This window comes from Cyanistes caeruleus, chromosome 1, assembly GCF_971803275.1.
Source record: "Cyanistes caeruleus chromosome 1, bCyaCae1.hap1.1, whole genome shotgun sequence".
Lineage (NCBI taxonomy): Eukaryota > Metazoa > Chordata > Aves > Passeriformes > Paridae > Cyanistes > Cyanistes caeruleus.
Genome location: NC_141701.1, coordinates 117,816,048 through 117,840,790, shown reverse-complemented (window position 1 = coordinate 117,840,790; position 24,743 = coordinate 117,816,048). Strand labels below are relative to the sequence as shown.

At 41.8% G+C, this 24,743-nt stretch overlaps 1 protein-coding gene across 1 annotated transcript in view; it reads right to left on the bottom strand.

The window, feature by feature from the left end:
- COLQ (collagen like tail subunit of asymmetric acetylcholinesterase) overlaps positions 1-24,340 on the bottom strand; it is a 29,420-nt gene extending 5,080 nt beyond the window's left edge. Inside the window, exons 1-14 of the mRNA XM_086852331.1 lie at positions 24,226-24,340; positions 22,215-22,310; positions 19,338-19,382; positions 18,553-18,579; positions 17,093-17,164; positions 14,670-14,732; positions 13,703-13,729; positions 13,058-13,102; positions 12,305-12,340; positions 11,343-11,423; positions 8,065-8,161; positions 5,599-5,738; positions 2,802-2,921; positions 2,085-2,205 (exon numbers count right to left, since the gene is read on the bottom strand). Of these exons, the coding sequence (XP_086708457.1) occupies positions 2,085-2,205; positions 2,802-2,921; positions 5,599-5,738; positions 8,065-8,161; positions 11,343-11,423; positions 12,305-12,340; positions 13,058-13,102; positions 13,703-13,729; positions 14,670-14,732; positions 17,093-17,164; positions 18,553-18,579; positions 19,338-19,382; positions 22,215-22,301 (961 nt within the window). The 5' untranslated portion in view covers positions 22,302-22,310; positions 24,226-24,340. The remainder of the gene's footprint in view (positions 1-2,084; positions 2,206-2,801; positions 2,922-5,598; positions 5,739-8,064; positions 8,162-11,342; positions 11,424-12,304; positions 12,341-13,057; positions 13,103-13,702; positions 13,730-14,669; positions 14,733-17,092; positions 17,165-18,552; positions 18,580-19,337; positions 19,383-22,214; positions 22,311-24,225) is intronic.
- Positions 24,341-24,743: the final 403 nt, after the last annotated feature.

The window sequence follows — 24,743 nt, the reverse complement described above, 5'->3', positions numbered from 1 at the left end:
GCAGTACTCTTCACTAAATAGAATGTACTTTTTTTAGCCTAACTTCAATAACCAGGGGAAAGAATGGATAAATACTAAAATAAATTACTACTAAATCACTAATTACAACAGCACTTATTTGAAACTTATTATTGCCATAGATAATTACTATCAAAACAAGTTAAGGGAAATACAAAATACAGTTAACATAAATGATTCAGGGAAGTCACAATCTCAAAAAAATAATCTTAGGTTGTTAACTGGTTTGAAATTCCCAACCTAGACATTTACACAATTCTGCGCAATATCTGTGTTTGTCTGCTGTGAGTTTCCACATATGAACGGAATTATACAGCCTGTCTATAAAAAAAGATGATATATAAAGGTTGCCAAAACTATGTTTTTCCCACTGCTGACTCTTACTGACTTGAGCATGAGTGGGACTTGTCACATTTTTTCATGGTGACTGACATGTAGGCTGCAGTAATTTGTGGGTTTGCTTGGCATTTTAGCAATTGGACTTCGATTCTGATATGTTCAGCATATTGAGAATGACTTTCTAACATTAACAAATTCATTTAGTTAAAATTCCTTTGACATCTTCTGGGAGAATCCTCTGGTGTTAAGAAAGGGATTAAACTAACACTCAGGAACAAGGAGTTTATAAGAGGCTAAAGGGGGGTATTTACAAATAGAAATGATTAATTAATTGCATCAAGGATGTGTTTGTCAGAAATTGATGCTTCTAAGACCAACAAGCCTTTTTTTTACAATAAAATCCATTTAACATTTGGTTAGCCTTTTTCTATTGGTTCAGTTAAGGGAGAAGAATGATGACAGTGTACTTATTTCCAAGTAACTCGATGATGGGTCACACCAGTGTCAGAAATCTGTGTATTGCAAGGCCTCCATGGAGACTTTTCCTGAGGCACAGAGAGCATGATGTGCCCTCAGACACAGAGTGCAATTTTGCAGGCACAAGAACTAATGAACACTATCTTCCCACATGGTTGCTCCCCACGGCTGATTGCAAACCCTAATTTAATCGTTTTCTCATGTCTGGAAACAAGAGAGATCCTGCTGTCTCCGGAGTACGCTGCAGTCAGGCAAGCTTAGAGGACCATTTATTTATATGTCTTCCTAGACCTGTTGAGACTGAATTGCCTTTGAAATCTCTTTTCTGTCGTCATTGAGAAGTTGGCTGGAATTCCTAAATTTTAAAGGGAAGGGTGGTGATGGACAGGTGGATGGAGAAACTTGCATACAAGGTGGCTGCATACACCCCATTTTCAAAGTCAGGCTGAAAAATTGAGGGATACATAAATGAAAAATTGTATCTTTCAGTGCTGGGTGACACTGTTCTGAAAAGTGAAGAAGCATCTCTTTGCTGGGAACAACAGAGCACCAAACCTACTATATGGAGATGGTGTAGGGCTGTGCCCTGGGGAAAGATTCAAGATGTAAAAGTAACTGAGATGAGGAAGTGAAAGTTGCCACAGCTGCTTGAATGTTTATATGCTCTTTGCTATCCACAATCAGCAAAATGGAATTAGACATGAATTAAATGTTGTATAAACCTAATAGTGAAGGTAGTGGGCCGACACCTTCCCTGTGCAAGTGAATAATAAAATCCAAAGTGGTGTTTCGAGACTCAGGTTTCCTTTTACTGTAAGAAACAGCCAGCTTCAGTGTCTATCCTAGGGGCTATGCTGCACTGCAAAGGTGTGCTACAGCTTTTAGATAGAGCTGGCAGCCCACAGGAAAAGCGTGTGTGTGTCTATGCGTCTGTGTGTCTGTGTGTCTGTGTGTCTGTGTGTCTGTGTGTCTGCGTGTATGTGTGTGTGTAAACCAGCTGCTGGATGTGGCCCCCAAAATGCAGTGTCTCTGACTCAGCAAGGGTGCAGAGCAGTACTGCTGTCACCTCTGTCCTGTGCTGGTGTGTGCTATCCACATGCATGAAAGCCTCAGTTTTCACCCTGTGGCCATTGTGCCTCCCTTTCCCCAGGCCTGCACTTGATCCACAAACCACACAAGCTCTCCTTGTGTGATTTTAGTTGTATCCTGTGGTACCACTGATGCACCTTCCCCCGCAGAAAGAAACTTACTTATACAGCCATCAGTCACAACCGCATTGCCGTCGTCGCACTCCTCCCCATCCTGCACGATCCCATCTCCACAGGTACCCCCGTCCTCGAAGCGGTAATCCACGGGATAGAGAGGGGTGAGCTGACCAGGCAAACACACAGTGGTTACTGAACCAGACCAGCTGCAGGATAGCAAGCAGAGGAGAAGGGCTCTGGGGAGCATGTCCCACAGACAGGTTTTTATGTCATGTTATTTGTTGGTCAGAGGGTTTATACAGTCTGATCCAAAGTCCAGTAGACACAAGAAGGATCCTGCTGTTAATTTCAGCAGGACTCAGCTCCTCGAAGCAGTAAGGAAATACATGAGTTTGGTTTGCAGGGTTTTAGTTCTGCAACCTTGTACCCTGGTGAGTTTTGCCTTATTTTATATTAAATAAAAACTCTCTTTATTACCAGAATTCCCTGAACTCTGCTCCAGTCTGTTCACCTGTTCCCTGTGAACCTGGTTCACAGGGAAGTTAGCAAAACCTGCAACACTGCTGACTTAATTCTTCAATAATTAAGACTCCTGTGAGCAAATTCACCGAATTATGTACAGTTGAAGCAGTGTTCAAAAATGAGCATTCCCCCCATTTACTTAATTGATTCTATAGGACACCTTAGGTACAGAAGTGTGTTCTGTATTTCAAAATGAAACATACACTCACAAGTTTTCTGAGACCACAGTCATATTTTCACCTGGACTGGGAGCCATCCAAAGGTATCCTTGAAATACAAAGATCTCTGATCTCTTCTAAAAGCTAATGCATTTTCAGTGTTTAACCGGTCCAATTCTTCTTGATTATTCACCACAAAAATCTGGGGCACAGAAAAAGAGGTGATTGGTAACCTTCTCAAGAAGTTTTTTGGATTGTCACAGAATCTAGTTTGGCATATGTGTCTTCAAATAGGAAAATAATATCTAGAGATACAGTTCAGTTGTTTTCAGAAAGAGAGGAGGTGAGAATCTACACCCATGGAAAGAATGGTGTTTCCTATCTTGAAATGCATGTCCTCAGGTAAAAATCACACCAATACTGGTGCACAATCACTGCTGAGAAATGCACAACTTTCTGGTGCTCAAATGGTTTGATGCTGAAACTGTTGTGAAATCCAAGTGGGCGTAACTGCTTTTTGTGGATTGACTATAACTTTTCAGCCATGTTTGTGGCTACAAAATCAATAATGCATGGCTCAATACAACCTTCATTTAACTTTTACCTCTTCTTGCATTTTTTTAGATTCAATTGGCACTAAAATGCATGTTTCTTTATATGCATCTACTATGGTCTAAAGCCAAGTCTTCAATTACACTGAAAAAAAAAATTAGTTCAAAATGGAAAAATTAGGACAAGCTGCTCTCTTACCCATTTCTTTAATGTCTCAGTCACTAAAATTTGATGTAAGAAGCATTAGGAAATAATCTCTTCCTTCAGCAGCTTAATCAATTTAATTTTTGTAAGATTCAAGCCATTTTTAAATTAAGAAAAAGCAAAGGGAGTGCTTCTGAGCAAAATAGATTTAGGTCTGAGTATGATTCTCACCAGCATAAACAGAATTGGCTCTTTCAAAAGCAAGTTACCTTGAAATTTTTACATAGCAGAATATTCCTATAACCCTGGACAAAGGCAAATTTCATTAAAGATGTACTGAATAAAAATGCCTTTAGCTTGAATGAAAGAAATCGAAGATATAAGAAGCCAGCACAGAACTGATTCTGTAATTATGTTCAGGAGCTCAAGGCCCAGCCCCAGAACCCAAATTTCTTTTGAAATCAATAGCAAAACTGTGCTTTCTCAAACAATTGGAGATATCAGCCTTTAAAAATGCACAAGATTAAAAAAATGGAATGAATCTAAGCCAGTGACAGAAAAGCAGCACTTTGTTTCCCAGCCCCTGCCCACCTCTGGAGGAGCTGCTGGGTGCAGGGGTGTTGGCAGTGAGGCTGTGCTGCTTTGGCAAACCACAGGGCCAGGGCACACAGCACCATCTCTTTCCATGTGCAGCTATAGGAGCCTGACAAGAGCTTTCAAGTGGCCCAAGACAGGCTTCAAAGCTGCTACATGGAGACCTGAACAGAATAAACAATGGTGATGTTTGAGCTCTTGTTTAAGTTAAAGTGTTCTTTATGCTCAAAGGAGTAAAACAAATGAGGCAGGCAGGAAATGCTGCTCTGGAAGTTCCAGAACTAAGACTTGCCTTTTTGTCATCCCACATTCCTGGCAACATGATGGTACTTGGGGGGTCTTGGTGATAGTGTATGGTATTTTAGATATTTACACTCATTACTATTTCTTAAGCTCTGATATGACACAATGCCTGATGGAGAAGGAAGGTAATAAGACCTATACATTACATTGCGAGCCTTAAAGCTTTTCCTATAAGTTCTCCAGGATGCAAAGTACATGATGTGGTTTTTTTTTTTGCTCACAGTGTGGTGATTTCAGCACATTCATCTCTCACCATCATGTTTTCAAAACAACAGGAGGGTTTTTCCTAATGCAACAGAGCCAGGGATGAGCAAGCAGCTGACACAGCTAACAAGACTTGAAACACACTCTTGCAAAAGGCTGAGCTCAGTGACCCAGATTAATGGTGGTGTGAGTGTGTCCCTCCCACACACTGTGACAGCTTTCTGCCAGTGTGACAGGTAGGGCTTTAACAAAGCTAATTGCTGCCCATTGACATTCAGAGACAATCAGACACCACAGCAATTCCACTCCCTGAGCTCTGCTGGCACACAGCAGCAAGGGAACATCTTCATTGCTGACTAAGTGCTGCTTATTATTGCACAGAATAATAAGGCTTATTATTGCACAGAATAATAAGGCAGGGCCCAGCAGAAGGGAAAGTACATAAACAGTAGTTACAAAGCCCAACAGTAGTTACAAAGCCCAAAGAAATCAGTGATGAAAAATTTCTGGGTCACATTTCACCAATGCCTTGTCCTTTAAAGTACTTTGTCCCATTCGCTCATAAAAATGCTTTCAAGTCTAGAGATGGAAATTAGCTATATAATGTGTGTGTCTGCAGACTGGAGCCCAGACACCTGATTCTCACAGTTTGTGGAAACTCCTGTTGTTGAGGGTATGTGCTTTGGGAGAAAGCTCTATTGCATAAAATGCTTGATCCCAATATTCAATTCAGGAAAGAGATTACTGACTCATCTGAAATGTATTCTGATTTCATTAAATAAAAAGGACAGATTATATATGTACAATAGCACATGAAAGACAGCATCCTTAGGCTTGAAAAACATTTCCAAACATGTGCTATCTTACTGATGTTTTGGAACAGCTGCCTTTCAGCACATCAATCACACAAGTTATGAGACTGAACTCTTTTGCACCAGCTGGATCTCAGAGGTTTTGGGTACCAGAAATCACACATTGCCTGTATATCTTCCTATTAAATAAAAAATATTAGTGAGTTCAACACCTATCATAATAAAAGCACTTAAGAACTGTTCACGTCCCCTCCCAGAAAACCTGCTTACCGCGGGAACTTTTGGGTAGCTGTGTCCAAACAGAGATTCCTCATATGATGGGTTACTCATCTGCTGTGGGGTTCTGCAGAGACATCTCCCTGGAGGCCCTGGAAGTCCTCTTTCTCCTTTTGGTCCTATTGCAAATTGCCCTAGGAAGCAGAGTACAAGCTTGCCTTGTTATGAAGTTAGTACACAACACACAAACACAGCCTTAGTGGGAAAAGTACAGGTCAGGTGGATATCTGCATTTACCCAAGTTTTCAGATAGACACATCTCCCACCAAATCCACTGGGACATGAAGGGAAGCACTAATTTCAGTGCTTCAGGAGAAGGATGCCATTTTTTTATCATAGTCATATTATTTCAGATCACCTTTTGAGTTTTTCTAGCAGTTTTACAGAGGAAGAGAGAGACCATTTGCCTAGAATAAATGTCTGTTTGGCACTTGACAGTCTGACAGCCTGTTTGAAGCTACAGAAATTCAGGACAGGATGAACACACAGACCACTCTACAGCATCTATGCACCAAGTTTTGTAGAGTCAGTCTCTGCATATGTCTACAACACACTGGACTTGTGCCTTTGTACAACCACTTGAGCAATGCTGTTTCTATAGAGCAAAAACCCAACTAAAAATACAGGAGCTTTTTAATGCTTTAATTAAACACACACACACACAAAAAAATACTGCTTTTTTGACTTTCAAACTTTGGCAAGGATGCAATGCTCTGCAGAATTAGATTATGAGCCAATATGGTCATACTGCAAGCAGTGACATCATTACAGAAATGTCTTTTAGGATCAGAATTTATATTCTGGAAGAAAAAGATTCATAACCCTGACACATAAACGTTCTGTGGATGGAATAAAGCCTTGAAAAAGTAATCCCAAGGTCTTGGCTGCCTTCCCATTAGGATGGTGAAAATTCTGCCTTCTGAAAGCTTCCAGCTAATTTACTCAAGCAAAGATGCTTCTTAATAGGAGACATGAGATATATGAAGGTTCTAAAGCTGTGCCTGGCTTCACAGATGTTTTTCCACATTTCCACACCACCACAAGAAGAGACCTCCTGTCTGCTAATGCAAGCAAGGGAAGGAAAAGGGAAAGCAAAATGGAAGGGGACCTTGTGTATTGTGGGTCATGTATTGCCCTTCATGTCCATGTTTGGACCCACAAGCTGACCAGGGTTCATGTGCATACACAGCTCTGAGGATCTACAATTATGGTATTACAAGGTTTTTTGTCATAATTTCTACAACACTCTCAATTGCAGTGAGCATAGATCTCAAGCACTTAATTACACAGAGAGTTTTGCTCCACTGCTCTTTTTTTCTCCCTACTCCCATCCCTTTCCATTCTCTTCCCTTACTTCCTTAATGTCACTGTCACTTGAATCTCATTTGTTTTTCTCTTGCAGAGCTGGACAGGGTGAACATGTCCTGGCTGATTAGAAAGCACAGTTTCTCACTGTAAGCCAGGATATCTGAAGAAGCAGACAGAATCACAGAATCACAGAATCACTCGGTTGGAAGAGACCTCCAAGATCATCGAGTCCAGCCCACGCCCTAACACCACAACTAGACCATGGCACTGAGTGCCACATCCAGTCTTTTTTTAAACACATCCAGGGATGGTGACTTCACCACCTCCTGGGGCAGATCATTCCAGTACTTTATCACCCTTTCTGTAAAAAACCTTTTCCTAATATCCAACCGATATTTCACTTAGCACAGCTTGAGGCTGTGTCCTCTGGTTCTGTCAGCTGCTGCCTGGAGAAAGAGACCGACCCCACCTGATTACAGCCACCTTTCAGGAAGTTGTAGAGAGTAATAAGGTCACCTCTGAGTCTCCTTTTCTCTGGGATAAACAACCCCAGCTCCCTCAGCCGCTCCCCACAGGGTTTGTGTTCCAAATCCCTCACCAGCCTCGTTGCTTCCTCTGGACACACTCAAGCATCTCAATGTCCTTCCTATACTGAGAGGCCAGAACTGGACACAGCACTCCAGGTGTGGCCTCACCAGTGCCGAGTGCAGGGGGAGAATGACCTTCCTGCTCCTGCTGGCCACACTATTCCTGATCCAGGCCAGGATGCCAGTGGCCTTGTTGGCCACCAGGGCACACTGCTGGTCATGCAGACCTTTGATGATAGAGATTACTTAGTCTCTCCAAGGCTGCCAGATAACTTTTGATTGTCCCCATCTACAAAAAATCCCTCAGGGACTACATAGGCTTTAGTTTGGTTTTATTTGAAAACATCAGAAGCCATAAAGTAGGCTTTAAAGTAAGATATAGAGTCCTTATAATGGATGAGGATGGCATGATCTGCCTCCAGGAGAAATCCTCTCCTTGCCATGGGTGGAGAAGCAAACAAAGCCCTGTGGCACTTTGTGTAGAGGGGCCTATGTGTGCCTGATGAATCAGGAAGGGCTGGGGAGCAGGGACACTCTTGGGGAGCTCACCTCATTTTTGGCTTACCTAATCCTGACGGTCCAGGGGGGCCTGGCTGGCCAACAGGACCAGGCCTACCAGGTGGGCCCATGACACCCGCTGGTCCGATGTCTCCCTTGAGGCCCTAGAAGAGAAGCGACGTCCATTTCTTGGCTAAGCTACTGGTAACAAGCAACAGACAACTTCCAAACAGCACTGGCTTCCCGTTTAAGAAAGCCAAGACGCTCACCAGAAGAAGCATGAGCTTCATGGACACCACCCCAGGGAACATTCCTGTCCTATGTGGAGAGAGAAAGGCATGCCCAGGCAGGACTACTGATCCCAAATGGGAATGGTCACAGGGATCTGCCCTGTGAGGAGTCAGGAATCTCCCTGCTCTGACTTCAATCATTCGATAGCCTTTCTTTAAGGATGCCTTTTTAACCCCTGTAACTCTCTAGGAGTGAGTGCTGCTGAGAAAGAAAGGGGAAAATCACTGAGGAGTTGTGAAGGGCTTCCACAGAGACATTTCCCAGTCTTAGGGTGCAGCCCTTCAGAAGCTTACTAATGACTTTGATGCTCACACTATTTTCAGAATGTTTGCTTGCCTGGATTCTGGTATCTCCTTGACTTTCACTATGGATATAGCTATGATAGCAGGTCATCACAAGCCAAGCAAGGACTTGGCCTTAAAGCTGCAGTTTATTGTATAACAACACCATGCTGAGAAGTGGTGTCCCTCTGGCAGCCAAAAAAGTTCTAAATGCTGCAAAATTACCTGTGGAGAGGGGCTTACACACTGTTAACATACAATAGCTAACATTCTCTAAAATCAGCCCTAATATGCCTCATGGGAGCTTGTTTGTGCAACCATACCCTTAGGCATTTGGGGGTTACAACCTAGAGCTGTTTGGCACCTTGTCATTTTTTGCTCCTGAATTTAATACAGTGACACTTATTAAAAATAACTATATTTACCCTCCAGCTCATATACTCTCCAAGGCTTGGATTTCTCAGCTTTAGATTTCAGAAGCGTATTACATAGCTAAAAGTTTAAATATCTGACTAGATATTTATGTAACTGCAAGTTTATTTAGCATAATAAAAATGATATGTACTGTGTAAGCTTTCTTTTAATGACAAGGAGATTATTTCCTGGAGAATGGTGCAATTCCAGGTTAATGTACATTCAGAATCATACAATGAATGATTGCACTTCTAATTTAAGAGTAGCAAAGCATATATAGTAATACATAGTGAAATAATTGTTGTTATACAATACGTTACATCCTGTGGATAAGTTTGAATGCCACTTGCACCATTTCAGCAGAGGAAGGCTGATTTTGCCATGGCCTATAAAGAACTAATTGAACATTTGCTTTGTTTAATCCTATTAGGTAAGTCCTGAGCCATAAAAATATTTCAGGATTTATGTGAATGTCAGTGATGCTGATCTCTAATTACTTCTTACATTATGCAACACAGAACTAGCAGACCAGGATTTTGTAGCCCCAAAGACAATTGTGGGAAATCTCTTTCCCCCACACAACAGCAATTTGACAGAGGCAGGGCAGTGCCAGTCAGAAAGGTACTGACTGAAAACAACTTGTTTTCTGTCTCCCCTGCTTTGGAGGGACGGCTGCTTAGCACCGATGGATTAAATAATATTGGCAAGGGTTGATGTCCAATATTTTTGCCTTGTTTATCTTTCACATGTACCCATGGCATTTGGAGAAGCTTTTCCCATTGAAATGTTTGTATTTGTGTCCTTTCTTTCAAAGTAGCAGTACCTAAAGCCCTAAGTCATTCCTCCTTTTGAATACTGAAACCCTAAACTTGGGTTTGCTTGGGGTCAGCTCCCAAGTTATAAAGCTTTGGGTGTTGTATCTCGGTCAGCAGCCGTAAGGCTGTGACTTGTGACTCCCTCCTCTTGGCCACCTTTCAGGAAGAGCCTAGCCCAGAGGCAGGGAAACTTGAAGAAGTCAGTGAGCTAATCAAGACATATCTCGAAATGGAAGTGGAAGTGACACCTGCTTAATTTAGCTGCTTTTATCTAGGCATGTCAGCTGGATCAAGAGACAGGAAATGGCCCCATGCTGGTGGAAACTATCCTCTCAGCTGAACAAGCTGCCAGACAACTACAGCACTTCAAGGTGGCAGCCAGACCCACAGAGCCTCAAAATGCTACTCCCGTTTTTTTCAAAGGATTAGAAAAGAAGAAAGGAAATAGCAAGTTCACCAGTTACAGCGAGGAAAAGCCTTTTTCATGCTGAATCAATGCTAAGATTGCCTTCAGGGCACCAGAAAGGGGTTTGTGTACTGAGCCTTGGGACTAGAAACACCAGACTAGGGCCCGACTATGGTTTTGTAAGTCACACTGATTGTTGTGTTAAATTATGACATGCTTATGCCACTACGTTTTTATTAAGCCACTGTGTAAGGTGACAAAATGTCTAAGGTCGAATAAGGAGTGCACGGTGTTCAAGTTGATCTGCAGGCACCACATCTTCTCTTGTCTTACATTGTGGAAAGATACTCTACAGCACACAGGCAGGACAGATGAACCAGGTTTACAAAAAAAAAAACCAACCAAAAACCAAAACCTCAAAACCATGAAAGAGCACACAACAGTTTTTGAAATCTGTCAAATCTAGGACAAAAAAATATTTCTTGCTGGTCATCTAGGAGATTTTCATTGCTCTTCCTTACGTGGGGATCTGTTGTTTCATCCCTAACACCCAACTCTTCTATTTTCCCCACACTGGCTACTTTATCACTTCAGATATTTCCTGCTCTCATCAGAGCAACAGTGAAACTGCAGGGATGTGGCTCTCCTTGCCATGCTGAGCACAACAAGACTGCAAATAAACTGCTTCCAGCTAGGGCCCTGCCACTGACATGTTGTATTGGTGGAGTCAGTATCCAATTTACACACAATTCCTAGTCTTTACAGTTCACTTGAACTCTGAAACTATAGCTCTGCTAGGCATAATTTTGAGCTCTCTAGCTGTCAGGTGGAGCTGGGACCACAGCTCTGTGTTGCTTAGGATTCAAAGCCTTCAAGATCTGCTTGAATTGCATTAAATTAGTTCATTTCCAGTCCAGGATAAAAACAACTTTTCCTGTGCTGCATGGGCAGGGAGCTGAATGCTGCAGACAAGACTCCAGCCCTGAGGCTTTAACCCCTGTGTAGCCTGTGCATGCCTGTGAGGTGCTCCTGGGCTTCTGCCCACCCCCTGTGCCACACAGAGCATGCTACAAGAGCTCAGACCACACAATCACACAGATGCCATGAGTCACAGGGAGAGGAAACACCATGGTCCTACTTGTTTGCCTCGTTTTCCAGGTCTTCCTATAGGTCCTCTGTGTCCTGGTACTCCGGATTGTCCCTTGGGGCCCATCTCTCCCTTGGTGGTTGCAGAGGGAAGGAAGCAGGAGGTAAGTACATGGCTATACCTGCCTCACACAGGACAGCAGATGCACACTGTTTTCATTCACATGATTTCTCTAGATAATGCTAGCACCATATTTTTCTTCAAAATCCAAAATTATTGTGAAATATTTTAAAACAAATGTAAAGTAAAAAAAACCAGCTCATGAAATTTACCCACACAACCCTGAAAAATCCTTTCCTAAGGAAGAGGCCAAATGAGATCAGAAACATGCTTAAGAGACTTGGAGAAGTCAAGGCTGGGAAAGCTCTCTGACCCCTTTGCAATATCTTGCTTTGCTGTTAAGATGCATGTGTGATGAAAATACTCAGGGACAGGAAGGTGAATTCACTCATCTTCTAATCTCTGTAGAAGCAACTATTAATTCCTTTTCTAATTTCAGAGACATAATTTGATTATGTCATGAAATTATCCACCTTTAGGTTTTCCATAAGCCAGCATCTGGATTTTGATTGTTTTTCAAGTATGGAATAATGATGACATAAAAACTGGTCAGGGTTATCACTGCTATATACAGTAGTGCCATTTTGTTTCAGAGTATCAAGAAGGAAATATTTATTAGTTTCAAGTGAATAAAACCCTATCAATTAGGGCAATTAAACAGGAGAGAGATTATGACTAAACAAACAATCCGGGGGAAAAAAAAGAAAAAACACCAAAGAGCTAAATCTGGGTTTTCTCAAGCTAAAAAGGCTAAATTTGGTCAAGTCCAGGCAGTATTGGTCACTGCCAAGCAAGGCCTTCAATGTCTTACACCATATGGGAAGTCCCTGAACCCACTCATTGATCCTGTCTCAGAATTTAACACAGCTCCCCAACATAGTACACTCACTTACTTTTTGTCCCAGCATTCCAGGAAAGCCTATTTCTCCCTACAAAGTCAAAGGAGAAAAATAATCAGAAAATGTGTAGTGATCTTTGACAAAGCAGCACCTTCCTTGGAACTAAAAAACAAGTGCCGTGTGTGGCCATCAGTTAAAAACCCCTGTGTTGACTCAGCACTACAGGTAATGCAGTAGGTGGAGATTTATAAGCAAAATTTTACTGTAAAGCACCTTGTATGGTGCCCTTACTCCACTGTCTGATCCTCTGCTGCCAGTTACTGTTTCTCTGGCAAAATCATCCTGATTGTTCTCTTGTCTGCAGTTAGCTCTGTTACCGGGACAACTCCCAAAGCCTGCCTCTGGGAAAGGCATTTCTCCATTTCCACCAAAAGCAGTTTACTTTTCCTTTCTTAGTCAAAAGAACCCCCAAACCACGAATCTCTCCCCCTCTTCCCCTCCTGGTACTATCATATCAGCAGCTGAAAGCATTTTGGGAAGCTGCAGAGCCCAGGAGGGGCTGGGGTGACCTCCAGGGAAATCCTCCTGTGGCTCATCAACCCCGCTGCGCACCGGGCTGGGGGCACATGGACATGGAGCTGCCCCACCACCCTCACAGCAGATGGGAACACTGCTTTCCCTCAGCACTCCTGCCCTCCCTGGAAGATGCTTTCAGGCTGCCTTCCTCCATGCCCCTCCTGTTTTTCCCTGTCAGAGGCACATTGATCCTCAGATGCACATTCACAGCCATCTGGAAAAGAAAATTACCGGGTCTCCTTTGACTCCTTTGTCGCCTCTGTCACCTCTGGATCCCTGAAGAGAGATAACAGGGGAACAACAGCCTAAGTACTACCATTTCATGAAGAAGCAAAAAATACTTTTCTTATACAGTGTGTTATTGAAGTCAGCAGAATATGTTTCATGACTGACATCATAACAGAATTGATGCTAAGGACTGTAGGAAAAAGGGACTCATTCTCCCTAGGTAATTACTTTAAATAAATGCTTTCCTGTACATAATCCTTTCAAATTTGATTTTTTTTTTCCCAGTTGGCTTCTTTCCCCAGTTCAGGTCCCACTATAAGATCTTGAGTACAAAGTATCTCAGTGCCAAAGCGTGTGGGACCTAACTAAGCCAGACCAACAATTAAGGATTATTTTACCCATGCTGCAGATGGGGAACCCATAGTGAGTTTCACTGGAGCAACTTGTTCACGAGGATACAGGGTGTAAAACTCACTGCTTCAGCACCCCAGCCCAAGCCACAAGACTGCGCTCTTTCACCATACGTGTCTTCATTTCTCAGTGGGACTTCTACACTTCATCAAAATTCAACCTTCTTTCTACAGTTACTATTTTTTTAAAAAATGTTTCCAGATGTTAAATTATACATTATTCTGTTGTCACACTGACCTTTTCTCCTCTAGTTCCAGGAAAACCCTAAAGGGAATGATAGATATTTTAATGCTTCTCGCTTTCAAGATCACCCAAGAAGCCGGACTTTCAAACTTTGAAGTGAAGAAAAAGAACGAAGCACAAATAATTAATTGCATCAACATGTAAAGGCAAATGAATATTTACAGCTCCTAAAATTTCACTGAAACAGAACTGTGAAATATGAATTAAAGGCAAGACAACTCAGCCCAAAAGCCATTATGAAAAAGCCAGGTAAAGCCAGCAGCTTTGATTATGCTTTGAAATTGAAACAAGTGAAATAAAATATAACTGAGAGTAAATAAAGCATTAGATGCCACTATTAATAATCTAAAATAATTTTAACAATAATCTTCCTCTTCTGTTTTGTTTGTTTGTTTGTTGTTTTTTCCCCCATGGAACATACTTGTTATACTTAAGTAATCTGGTGTGATCATTAATATAAGACCGAGTTTCTTGTAAAGAAACATAGAATAAACAAAGGTATTCAGTTCTTTCCAATCCTTTGTTTGAATAAACTTATTGCATAATTCATTTCAACTGTCAATACGTATGCCCCGTACTAGGGGGACCTAGTACAGACTAGTAGGGGACCAAAATTATCTCCACAGTCTTATGAGGCAGGTGGAAAACATTGCAGACATGATTTAATGCTGCAGATGTGTTTAAGAGCTCCATTTTTCTAGTGGGATACAATTATTTCTGAGCTTGCTTTTAAAAGAAATTACAGAAATTTATACCAAAGCATTTTTATGAAAAGCCAAAAACACAGCCAAGCCCAAACAGACAACATAACACATAACTTTGCTTGATGTAGAACATATTTTTTTATCTGTATTAGAAACATATATCTTGATAAATGCTTTCCAGAAAATTCGTGAGGGAAGCAGCTGTCAGCAGAGCATTAGAAACCAATGTCTGAAAATGCAGTGTTTGGTTAACAAACCTTGGAGCCCATTGGTCCTCTTGTACCTGGCAATCCCATCACACCCAACTCTCCCTTTTCACCCTAAAGGGGTCAATAAAGAGAGTTATTGAATGTGGCTTTCTGATGAGTTCATATTTGAATGTCTGACAGTTCAGTGTTCAGCTTTCATGTCAAATAGTTAAGCCTGACCTTGGTGTAGCGTTGTGGACAGGGGTCTATATTACAATTCTGCCTGAGCCCTCAAATGTTATCTTACTCTTCTATTTGCATTTTCTTGTGTGGGTAACCTTTTGCTTTAGTTTTCCCAGATGTTATTAAAGGACATGCAAGCAAACCACCATCAGCAGTGCATCCTTTTCTGCACACAGGTCCATTGTCTCTACCCAGCACCACCTCCACTGAGCTGCAGAAAAGAAAGGCATTTTGCTGCATGCCTCATGGCTTGTGGAGGCATAGAGACTGCTTTTATTGTGGCTCTGAGGCGCCATGTGCTGAACAGTCATTTGGAGCCAGTAAATCATGAAAAAGCTTTACAACCACTTCTCTGGCTGCTGACAGCTAATTATATCTAGCGTGAAATATAGAATAGACCCCCAGACACACAGCAGAGCTACCAGCAGAGTACATTTGGCTCTTACTCTCCTTTTCTTTCACTGTCCAAGAAATGGAGAGGATTTTCCCACTGGCTGCTGCCCCTGCAGAAGTTCAGACAAGACTTGAAGGAATGAAGTAGGAGAATTAAGGGCTGAAGTAAGGCTGTGTCAAAGTAAGAGGAGACAAGAAGACCCAGCTGAAGAAATGGCAAATATCCATAGAAGTGGATATAAGTTAAAAAACCTGAAATAGCAGCTTACTGGAGATTCACAGCAAGATGGGGATGCAGCAAATATCTGTGGTGAAGAAGAATATTGGAAGTTGGTGAAGGTCAGAGATGGGGAGAAAGGAAAGAGAGACACAACCTCCTGAAGTGGCCACAGAGGTTTTCTGCACTGTCTTCAACTGGAGCCTTCACTGACAGGCAGGAAAAAGAAATTTATAAAGACTGGAGGAAATGCTACTGTGAACCTACCTAAAGAATAGAGGAGAGTAGCATCAGAAGAGACAATAAAAGCAGAATCATAATCAAATAGCAAGTAGGACTTGGCAGTTGAAGTATAGGGAAAAGTATTACTACTGAATATAAGGTATGCTTCTAGGAGTGTGATGAAAAAGCATAGTAATAGACTAATCTAGACTAATGAGACACAGGAGATGAATCAAAATTAGGAAGACTGCATAAATAAAACTAATGCTTACACAAGAAGAAGACTGAGTGTATGAGTTTTTTGTCTGCTTTGCTCTCTTCCTTAACTAAGACTATTAAGGAAGGATTTGACTGAACCTATTCTCTGCCCTCATTGCTCCTGCTGTGGGAAATCATAGCACACAATGTGTTTGTGCGGGAAACCATTCCCCATCTCCCAGTTCAAAGTGAACATTGATTTAAGTACATACTCTCTTGCTGCTTGCCTACATCCCCACGTACTATAATACGAAGTTCTTCATCTAACGTGGCTGTGAAGATCTTGAAAGTCTGCTTCCCACATGTGGCTTGAATTGACAAGTCAATTCCTACTATTCTTGCAGTATCAAGAGCTAATGCATCACATCCTCTGAGGTGGGGGCATCAACCTTCACAGAGCAAATGAAGAGTCAAAGATTTTCTAGAAAAAGCTGTTTCAAGCTAGGCATTGTGTGCAGTCCTTTAGCCTAATGCATCCTGGATTGAAGAAAGACAAGTTGTCTCAAAAGTCCCAGTAGAAGCTCCATAAACCACAGATCCTATGAAGAGCTGTTACACCTTTTACATAAGCCAGTAGTTACTAAAAGACTACCCTGAAGCTTTTCTTATAATAAATGCAGATGAAACAGCCACTTTGTAGTAGCAATGTGCTTCCTGTCATTTCTTCTGCTGTTGGTTAATAAAAATAACAGGAACTAATGCTTGTTTGTGTGGGAATGAACTTCAAAGGTGTGATCAGCCATTCTCATGGTTGGTCATCTCTTTCCCATGATATCAGCCTGGTATTTTCCCTCTGATCACAAGAGCTCACAGTACATCTTCAGGCAAAGAGATCCTCATAAAGAATAGTCATAAAAATGGCAATCAGTTTAGAAACACTGATTTGTGTGGTTGTGGGACACCGGTGAGACCTCAGTGAGTCTTCATTGTATTAATTTTCAATTTCCCTTAGACATACTTAATCCATATGAGAAGTGCTACAGGGTCTGGACAGAAGGTGGAGTAACCTGACCCTAGACTTTTCAGAGCAGGGTAAGAAAGGGAGCAAGCACATTGTCCTTGCACTGCTACAGCTTTCCAGCCTCCTGCAAGGGGCTGTTTAGAGATTTCCCAAGATTGTGATGTTGAACAATTTGCTCCATCTGAATTTTAGCCTTACCTTCGGTCCCACAGGTCCAGGCCATCCTACTGGTCCTGGCATCCCAGGGACGCCCGGGGGACCTGGTCTGCCCTTGAATGGAAAACATTGATTACAATGATTCATAAAACACCATTCCTACACAGGTTACTGCAGACAGGGGATGAAAAGACCTATGTGTACTTATATCCATACAAATCCAATTTATATTGAGAGCAGAACCAAACCTTTAACTAATTGTTGCTGTTACTATGGTCCTTATTCTGAATATTCCTACATTGCTAGCTACAATTTCTTTTTATTAACTACTGTATGACTAGCAATAACTACCTATGTACATACAGTTATTTATGTATTTTAATTGCTGCCTGTAAATCACTCTCTCAATATCTCCTAAGATGCTGCAGATTAATGCTCTTCCACTGCATTACACTGCTTGACAATATTATCTCAGAAATGTTGTCATGATATTCAGGGCCAAGAGTGAACTCTCATGGGCCAGACAGCTTTTAACAAGAGCTGTACACTTTTATTTCCAACCTGAGCGACTTCTCTTTCAGAACCTACTTGTTTTTGTCAGAAGAGTAAGTTGATTTACCGTGTTTAAAGTTAAGCACTTCTTTGTAGATTGGTGTGTTACTCTCTCGAAGACATTGCTGTTTCAAACCCTTGAATTTATTTTAATAATATTTTTGTTTACTGTACGGCATTTAAAAATAGATTAAATAAAATTACCTCTCCTGTTTATGTGTTTTATATTTATTTGAATTACTGATTGGTAGTTGGTGTCAAAATCCTTGGTATATTATTAGAAAGGTGTCAAAATCCTTGGTATATTATTAGAAGGGTACTTCTTTTCCTAGTTAGTGACCACCCCCTGCATATCTCTGATTTCATCCTGCATTTCTGTCTTCTTTAAAGTTAATTACATTAAATGGATGTACTTAGTGACTGAGATAACATATTCTGTTTCATCACATGTAGGGGCACATATTTTTGACAATATATCACAGCTCATATGTCACCTAGCATAGGATTGTAGTCAGCATTTTGCACTGGTGCCAGAGCTCTGGAAGGGTAATCATTAATGGTTGTTCCTTCTTCAGGGGTATCTGGCTGAGCCTTGTTTAGACTTTGGAAGAGTAAAAAGTCTGATTTTGCTTTGTTTTTTTTTTTTTTTGGAACACCTTTTATAATAGCTCCCATAATCTGCTTCCCCTCTCCACACAGACATTCCAGGTAATGTCCCACTCTTTGCTTTTACTCTGTGCTTTTACTCAGGGGATTTGTCAAATGCAAGCCAGCTGGGGCAGCTCTCCAGCCCTACACTGGAAGCTCCCTACTCTGAAGGCCAGTGACAGAAGCACAATCAGGCTAAACTTCAACATTCACTAATTTTTCTTGAACTCTTGCCTTCACCCCTGTCTGGCAGTTGCTGTTAAATATTAGATGGATTTCTGAGACAGCACCTTTGTTCATACCTTTCTTCCAGGCCTGCCAATCTCCCCCTGCCAGAGAAAGGAATATGTCAGTCTTACAGGCAGCACATGAAGCACAGTGGCTCTTAAGTCAATGCATCAATACATTTCTATTGAAAAAATCCCAACAAACAAGCAAGCAAGCCCACAACCCTCTCCCCAAACAAACGAATGAACAAATACCACCAAACAAAACACTGTAAATACATTTGTGATCAAGACTGAGCTTGCAGAGGTAAAATGAGAAGAATTACTGTATCAGAGCCCCTTGGTCTCTCCTGTGCTCTCAGCCCTGAATCTACAGCCAACTCCTTCTATAACAAAGCACACAATTAGGTGCTCAGCTTCAGCTGTAAGGCCCTTTAGGCATCATTATGGAGCTAATCTTTGCACATCTGAAAACATAACATATAGGGCAGCTTTAATACCTGAGCTGTCCCATCCAATTCACACTGCATGGGAGAGCTCTGCTCCTCACATCCTCCCAGAGGGACAGGAGCTCAAAGGCCTTTGTCTCAGTAAGATTGCTGACTTTTGCACCTGAGACGTCACAGCCAAAAGAAGACATAAAATACATAAAATATATTTCAAGGCTGAAAATGAACACAGAAAGACTAAGTTTTAAATTATAGCTTCATGCCAATTCATAGCTTTACATTCAAATTAAAGCTAAACCCTCCAATTATGAGGCCCACCATTCACTAAAAGGGCAAAGAAAGAAGTGAACACCCTCCCCTGCTTCTTTTCTCCTCAAAAACACATCAAACTCCATAACAACAGACACTTACCTTCTCCCCTTTTGGTCCCATTATACCAGGTATTCCTTGTGGGCCCTAGGGAGGAACATGAATGTTATTATTAACCTGCATTAGTGAGGCTCTTGTCTTCCATCAGCCCTTGACCCTATCTGTGTCTCCTGGGACCTGAGGTGTTGGGTGTTGTGTTTGAATGTGGCCTCCAAACACCAGGTCTGTGTCACTGCTGAACTGGCAGGATGCAGAGTTGGACTGACATGGGAAGGTCAGGGGAATCACATCAATGAGGAGAACCCACAAGAAAAACAAGCCTGGGGCAAATGAAAGATGAGAAGCTATCAGAGTCCTGAAGAATTAGCAACCAGGACATGGAGACACCACATCAGCTGGAAAAAGAGGTCAGCCCTAGGGGTGGTAAGGGAAGTAGCTTAAAACATGTGGGCTGGGCTCTGCAGGATGGGAAGGACATGGAAGATTGCTGCCATTTCTGAATTCTGAAAATATTTCTCTCTGTCAAACAAGGCTGATTCTCCTTTCAGGAGACTTCTTAATCCAGGAAGACCTTGAACACCTTTCTCAGAAATAAACCACCAGAAAACAGATTTATTTCTAGAAGGCTTTGGTTCACAGATCACCTTTTACTTTCAAATGACTAAGGAAAAGAATCCCATGAGCCTGCATCAGAGAAGCATTAGATTCACAGTAAAAATCACTCACTCCAGGTTTGGATCCTGCCTGTCTTATAGTGTCCAAAATGTGATCAAATTGTACACGAATAGGAGCAAAATCTACCCCCTGACACAAATTACTCCAACTCTTTTAGCCAGTAGAGTTATTTTAGGTTTTCAGTAGTGAAAATCAATGCACCCTATTAGAGTCAGAATGTAATCTTATTTATTTCTTTGTACCTTAGGATACACATGTGAGAAATTACACTCAAAGTCATACCATTACAAATCTAATTTTCCTTCTTATGAAAATTTACTAAAATTCATCTATGAGTCAACAGTATGAGCTTTTACAACTCCTCTGAAAGCCATGCAAGCTACAGAAAAATTCAGAAATAATTACTAGATGTCTCTTTGTAATGGTAGTATTTCTTTGCAGGTGGACATTGTCACAAAAGTGTTTCCCAAAACTCTGCTGGCTCTTACATTGTCCCTGTACAAGGCACCGTCCTGCAATTTGTAATTAAAAATTCCAAAGCCATGTTATACTCATCCTACTGTCTGCTGTTATGATAAAACCTGCCAGCCTGCTCTATTTAAAAATATTCTTGGAGGGATTGTAGATCATTTGGTTGCAAGATTAATATTATTTATAGCAATGGACTTTGTAGAACAATAGAATTAAAATTACTTTCTTGAAATTTAAGTCCTCTGACTTCAGAGGCTATCAACAGGATTATTTTTTTTAAAGACAGTCTAGCAAAGACTGAAATAACAAGTGTTTTTTTCCTTATGAACAGCAGCTCTGGATCATGGCAAATCCCACTGGAAGGCTGTTTCATAATGCAGAGAAGACTTTCCTCAAGACAGAACTAGGCAAACACTAAGCATCACTTCTGATCACACCTTTCCACTCTCATTACCTAAATGAAACTTTCTCATCCTGCATCTCAGCAAAGACAAATTGGCAAAACAACAAAGACACAATTCATGGGGAGTTGGAACTACTTTATCTCTAAGGTCTCTTCCAACCCAACCCATTCTAATGATTCTATAAAAAGAAGACTTTGTGGCTTTCACCTTAAAACTTCTAGACTCTCCAATTATCTTCTGAAGTACTGACTTATAAATAACTAAAGCTAAGCTTTTTGCCACATTAGTGAGCCTTTACTTGGGTTGTCCATACTTTTCAAGTAGTGTTTGGGTGCTTGTTGCCTGCTCAGGCTGACAAAGCCTCAGTCACAGCTTTGCTGAGCACAGGTCCTGTGCCACGTGTGCTATTGGCTGTATGGCAATAAACTGGCACTGAGGGGGCTTGAGGAAGGTCATTGTCCCAAGGCACCAGGCACAGCACATGGATTGGCACTGCCTGTGCCCCAGCAGGAACTGGAAGTGCCTCTCCACAAAAACTCTGCACTTTCTTTGGAGGGAACAGGCATGGAAAAGCAAACGGCTGATCCTCTCGACAATACAGAGATGTTCACAAAAACCATCCCTCTAGGGTGGTTCATCTCCTCAGAAGAAGGCCAGGTTGGATGGGGCTCTGAGCAACCCGGTCTAGTTGTATTGTCTCTGTTCATTGTAGGGAGGTTGTACTTGTTGGCCCTTAAAGGTCCCTTTCAATTCAAATGGTTATATGATTCTAAGGTTTCTGAAAGAATAAACTGTAGAAAATGAGGCGTGAGGTCAAAAAGACTGGTCTGAGGCTATCCAGCAAGTCAGAGGCAGAGATGTTGCAGTCAAGCTAGGAGACCTTGCACCTCCTGAATCCCACCCCACTGCCCTGCTAAGCCCCTCCTTGTCCCTGATTTTACTGCAGATGTTTGCCTTCTCAGGGACGTACTCCACTAACATCCTAGTCCATTTTATCCCTAGTGTATCCACTCCACAGGCTCTTGTCCTCACAAAAAAGAAGAACAGAAAGCAAAGCAAAAAAAAAAACTGACAAGGAGCCTCTGAAGGAAGTGATGACAAATCTGTGGTTTTTGAAGGGTGCTACCCTCTGTAAAACTCCTCAAAAATGAAGGGTGAACTTGAAACAGAATGAACTGTGTAAGGCAGGGATGAGAACATAGGGTAAAAAGCCTACATGATATATGCAAAGTCATATCAAAATGAAGTTAAACCAGAGCTTGGCATGCTTATTGAGTGGTAAAAAACATCTTCATGTGTTTCAGAGCTTTGTAAGGACTTTGGAGCAAGTCAGAGAATGATGTGGTTTTGTCACACATACATCACTCACCTGGGGGCCAGGAGGCCCTGCAGAACAGTGAGATTCAGACAGAGAGGAAGCCTGTATTATCTGGAGCTCGTGACACAACTCCTCCATATCCAGCTTCTACGAAACATCAAACATATGAGTGAACATGCAGCCACATGTAGCCTGTTGGAGAAATGCATAAAAATCCAGCTGCCATACACTACAGTCTCAAAAGAGTTTATTTTCTCCCTTTGGGAGAAGTCTGGGGCTTGTCACAATGTTATCTTCATGGATGCTTGAACATTAGCACTTCAGCATAGCCTCCTGCCCCATGCTTCCTTCCCCTCCTCCTCTTCCTCCTTCTCCTCTCACAGAGGCACATCACAGCCTGGCTGCCCCTCTGAGCCAGCGTGGGACCCTGGCCTATTCTTAGATCTGACCCTGCCCTCTCTGTCCCACTTTGCCAGCAGCAGCTCCTCTCCAGGAATAGCATCTTTTCTCTAATAATAGAGACTTCACTCAGGGAGGGCACAGGCAGCATGAACTTCCCTCCAGAAGATACTAACCCCGAGGCATTCATTCACTGCAGTGCAGAGCCAGTGCCTTAAATGATCAATGAACGTCTGATCTCCTGACTTCAATATTAAGCTTTCATGAGTGAAATGCCTTATTTATGTCATGTGAAAAAAGTGATCTCCCCTGGAAACACAGATGAACACTGAGCCAGAAACACTGGATTAAAACAACTGATCTTCAGCTTCCAAGAGAAAGGCCACTTTCCAGTAAATCTCTGACTACAGGCTCCAGAGAACAAACTGCTCATAGCTTAATTTACATGGCTCCCACCCTGCTTATAACTGCTTATTTTCATATCATGTTTTTATGGGGAGATGGTCTGGAGGGTGATTTTAGGCTCAGAAGCTCTAAGATGCTTGCAGGAATCTCAGGGACCCTCGTTCCTTTCTGATTCTTACTGAAGGAGTACACAACATTCCTAAAGACATCTTGTCTTTGGATCTCCTTTCTGTGGAAATCAAGGCACAGGCAGGGGAGGTGATGAGGCAAGCAAAGGCAAGTGTATTTTGGTCTGGAGAGAACAGCACCCTGAGTTCAATCCTGACCAATAAGAAGGCAATGGAGGATTTTACACTGTACTTTTTCTTGGGTTACTTCTTGCCTGACATCTTACTAATCATTATTTACGGAACTCTAGCAATAATTGCAGTGTTTGTATATGGTAAATGAGTATTAAAATTAAGGAATAGGAATTACTGAGTAGGTAGAAAAATTCTTTATGTTGGGGTGGAGAATATGTTAGCAGAACCTGCAGTAAGAGGACTTGGGCAAATTGCTGTGTCATATTCCCATTGTATCCTGCACATGCTTATGTCAGCATATGTTTATGGACATATATCACACATGGCAGGTTTGTGCATGGGTGGGTGAGTGAAAACTGCATACCAGCATCTCAAACACATATGTGCTTCTGCAAAATGAAATGGTGGGGAATAGACTCCTCAGGACGATTTCAGGACCTTCCTTTCACCTACTAGGGAAGGCAAATGTGATGCAGAACAGGACATCTACATCTACATCTACATCTACATCTACATCTACATCTACATCTACATCTACATCTACATCTACCTCTACATCTACATCTACGTCTACATCTACATCTACATCTACATCATCTACATCTACCCTGAAACCATTGTGCAGGATGATTTTTTGATTTACCTTTCTGTCCTTACTGGTTTACTGCATTGCCATTTCCTCTGGCTCAGGATTGCCTTACTCTAAGACAGTTTCAAAATAAAGAAAATATTCTAAGTTAATCAAATTAACTGCAGGAACAAATCCAGCCTCGTGTCACTCCTTGATTTATCTGATATTTACTTCAAGCCCCAGTCTGGGATGCTGTGTGATTGTCCTCACAGAGCCTTATCAGCACAGCCAGGCAGGTTTGCTGAGTGGCACCACAAAGTGCTTGAGACAATGCTTCATTCATTGTCATTACAACTCGTGTAAAAGAAGTAAAAGCCACACTTACAGTGCTCCAGCTGTGCCTGAAGTACGGTGGTGGGAACAGGGGCGGTGGAGGAGGGCCAAGGAGGCAGCATGCTCTGCAGTTGAGCTGCTTCTTCTGTTCCAAACAAGGGAGATCTGTTCAATACAAACACTCAACTGTTGTCTTGAAGAGCACAATCATTTCTTTCAGAGTAAGAGAAGTTGCCATTTCACAGTATTGTCCTACATCCCGTATGCATTGGTTGCAATGCTGTAATCCAAGCAGGGATTTAAGAAAGCTGGTGGACCCTTAAGTCTCTAAGTTCCTTCTTGTGCCAAAGGATATGGAGACTGTTAAGCTCTAAATGTGGCTCTGACACAGGCAGAATCTTGAAAATTCCAGATAGGTGACATTAGAAAATAAATCAAACATTTATTGTTTTCTCTACTCTCTGTTCTCAAAGTCTGTTGCAAATAGCATCTTCTGGTCCCTGTTACATCCCACTTGCCACCAGGAAAGCTCACAGTGTTGTTGGCCATCACCTTCCCTGTGAACTGAAT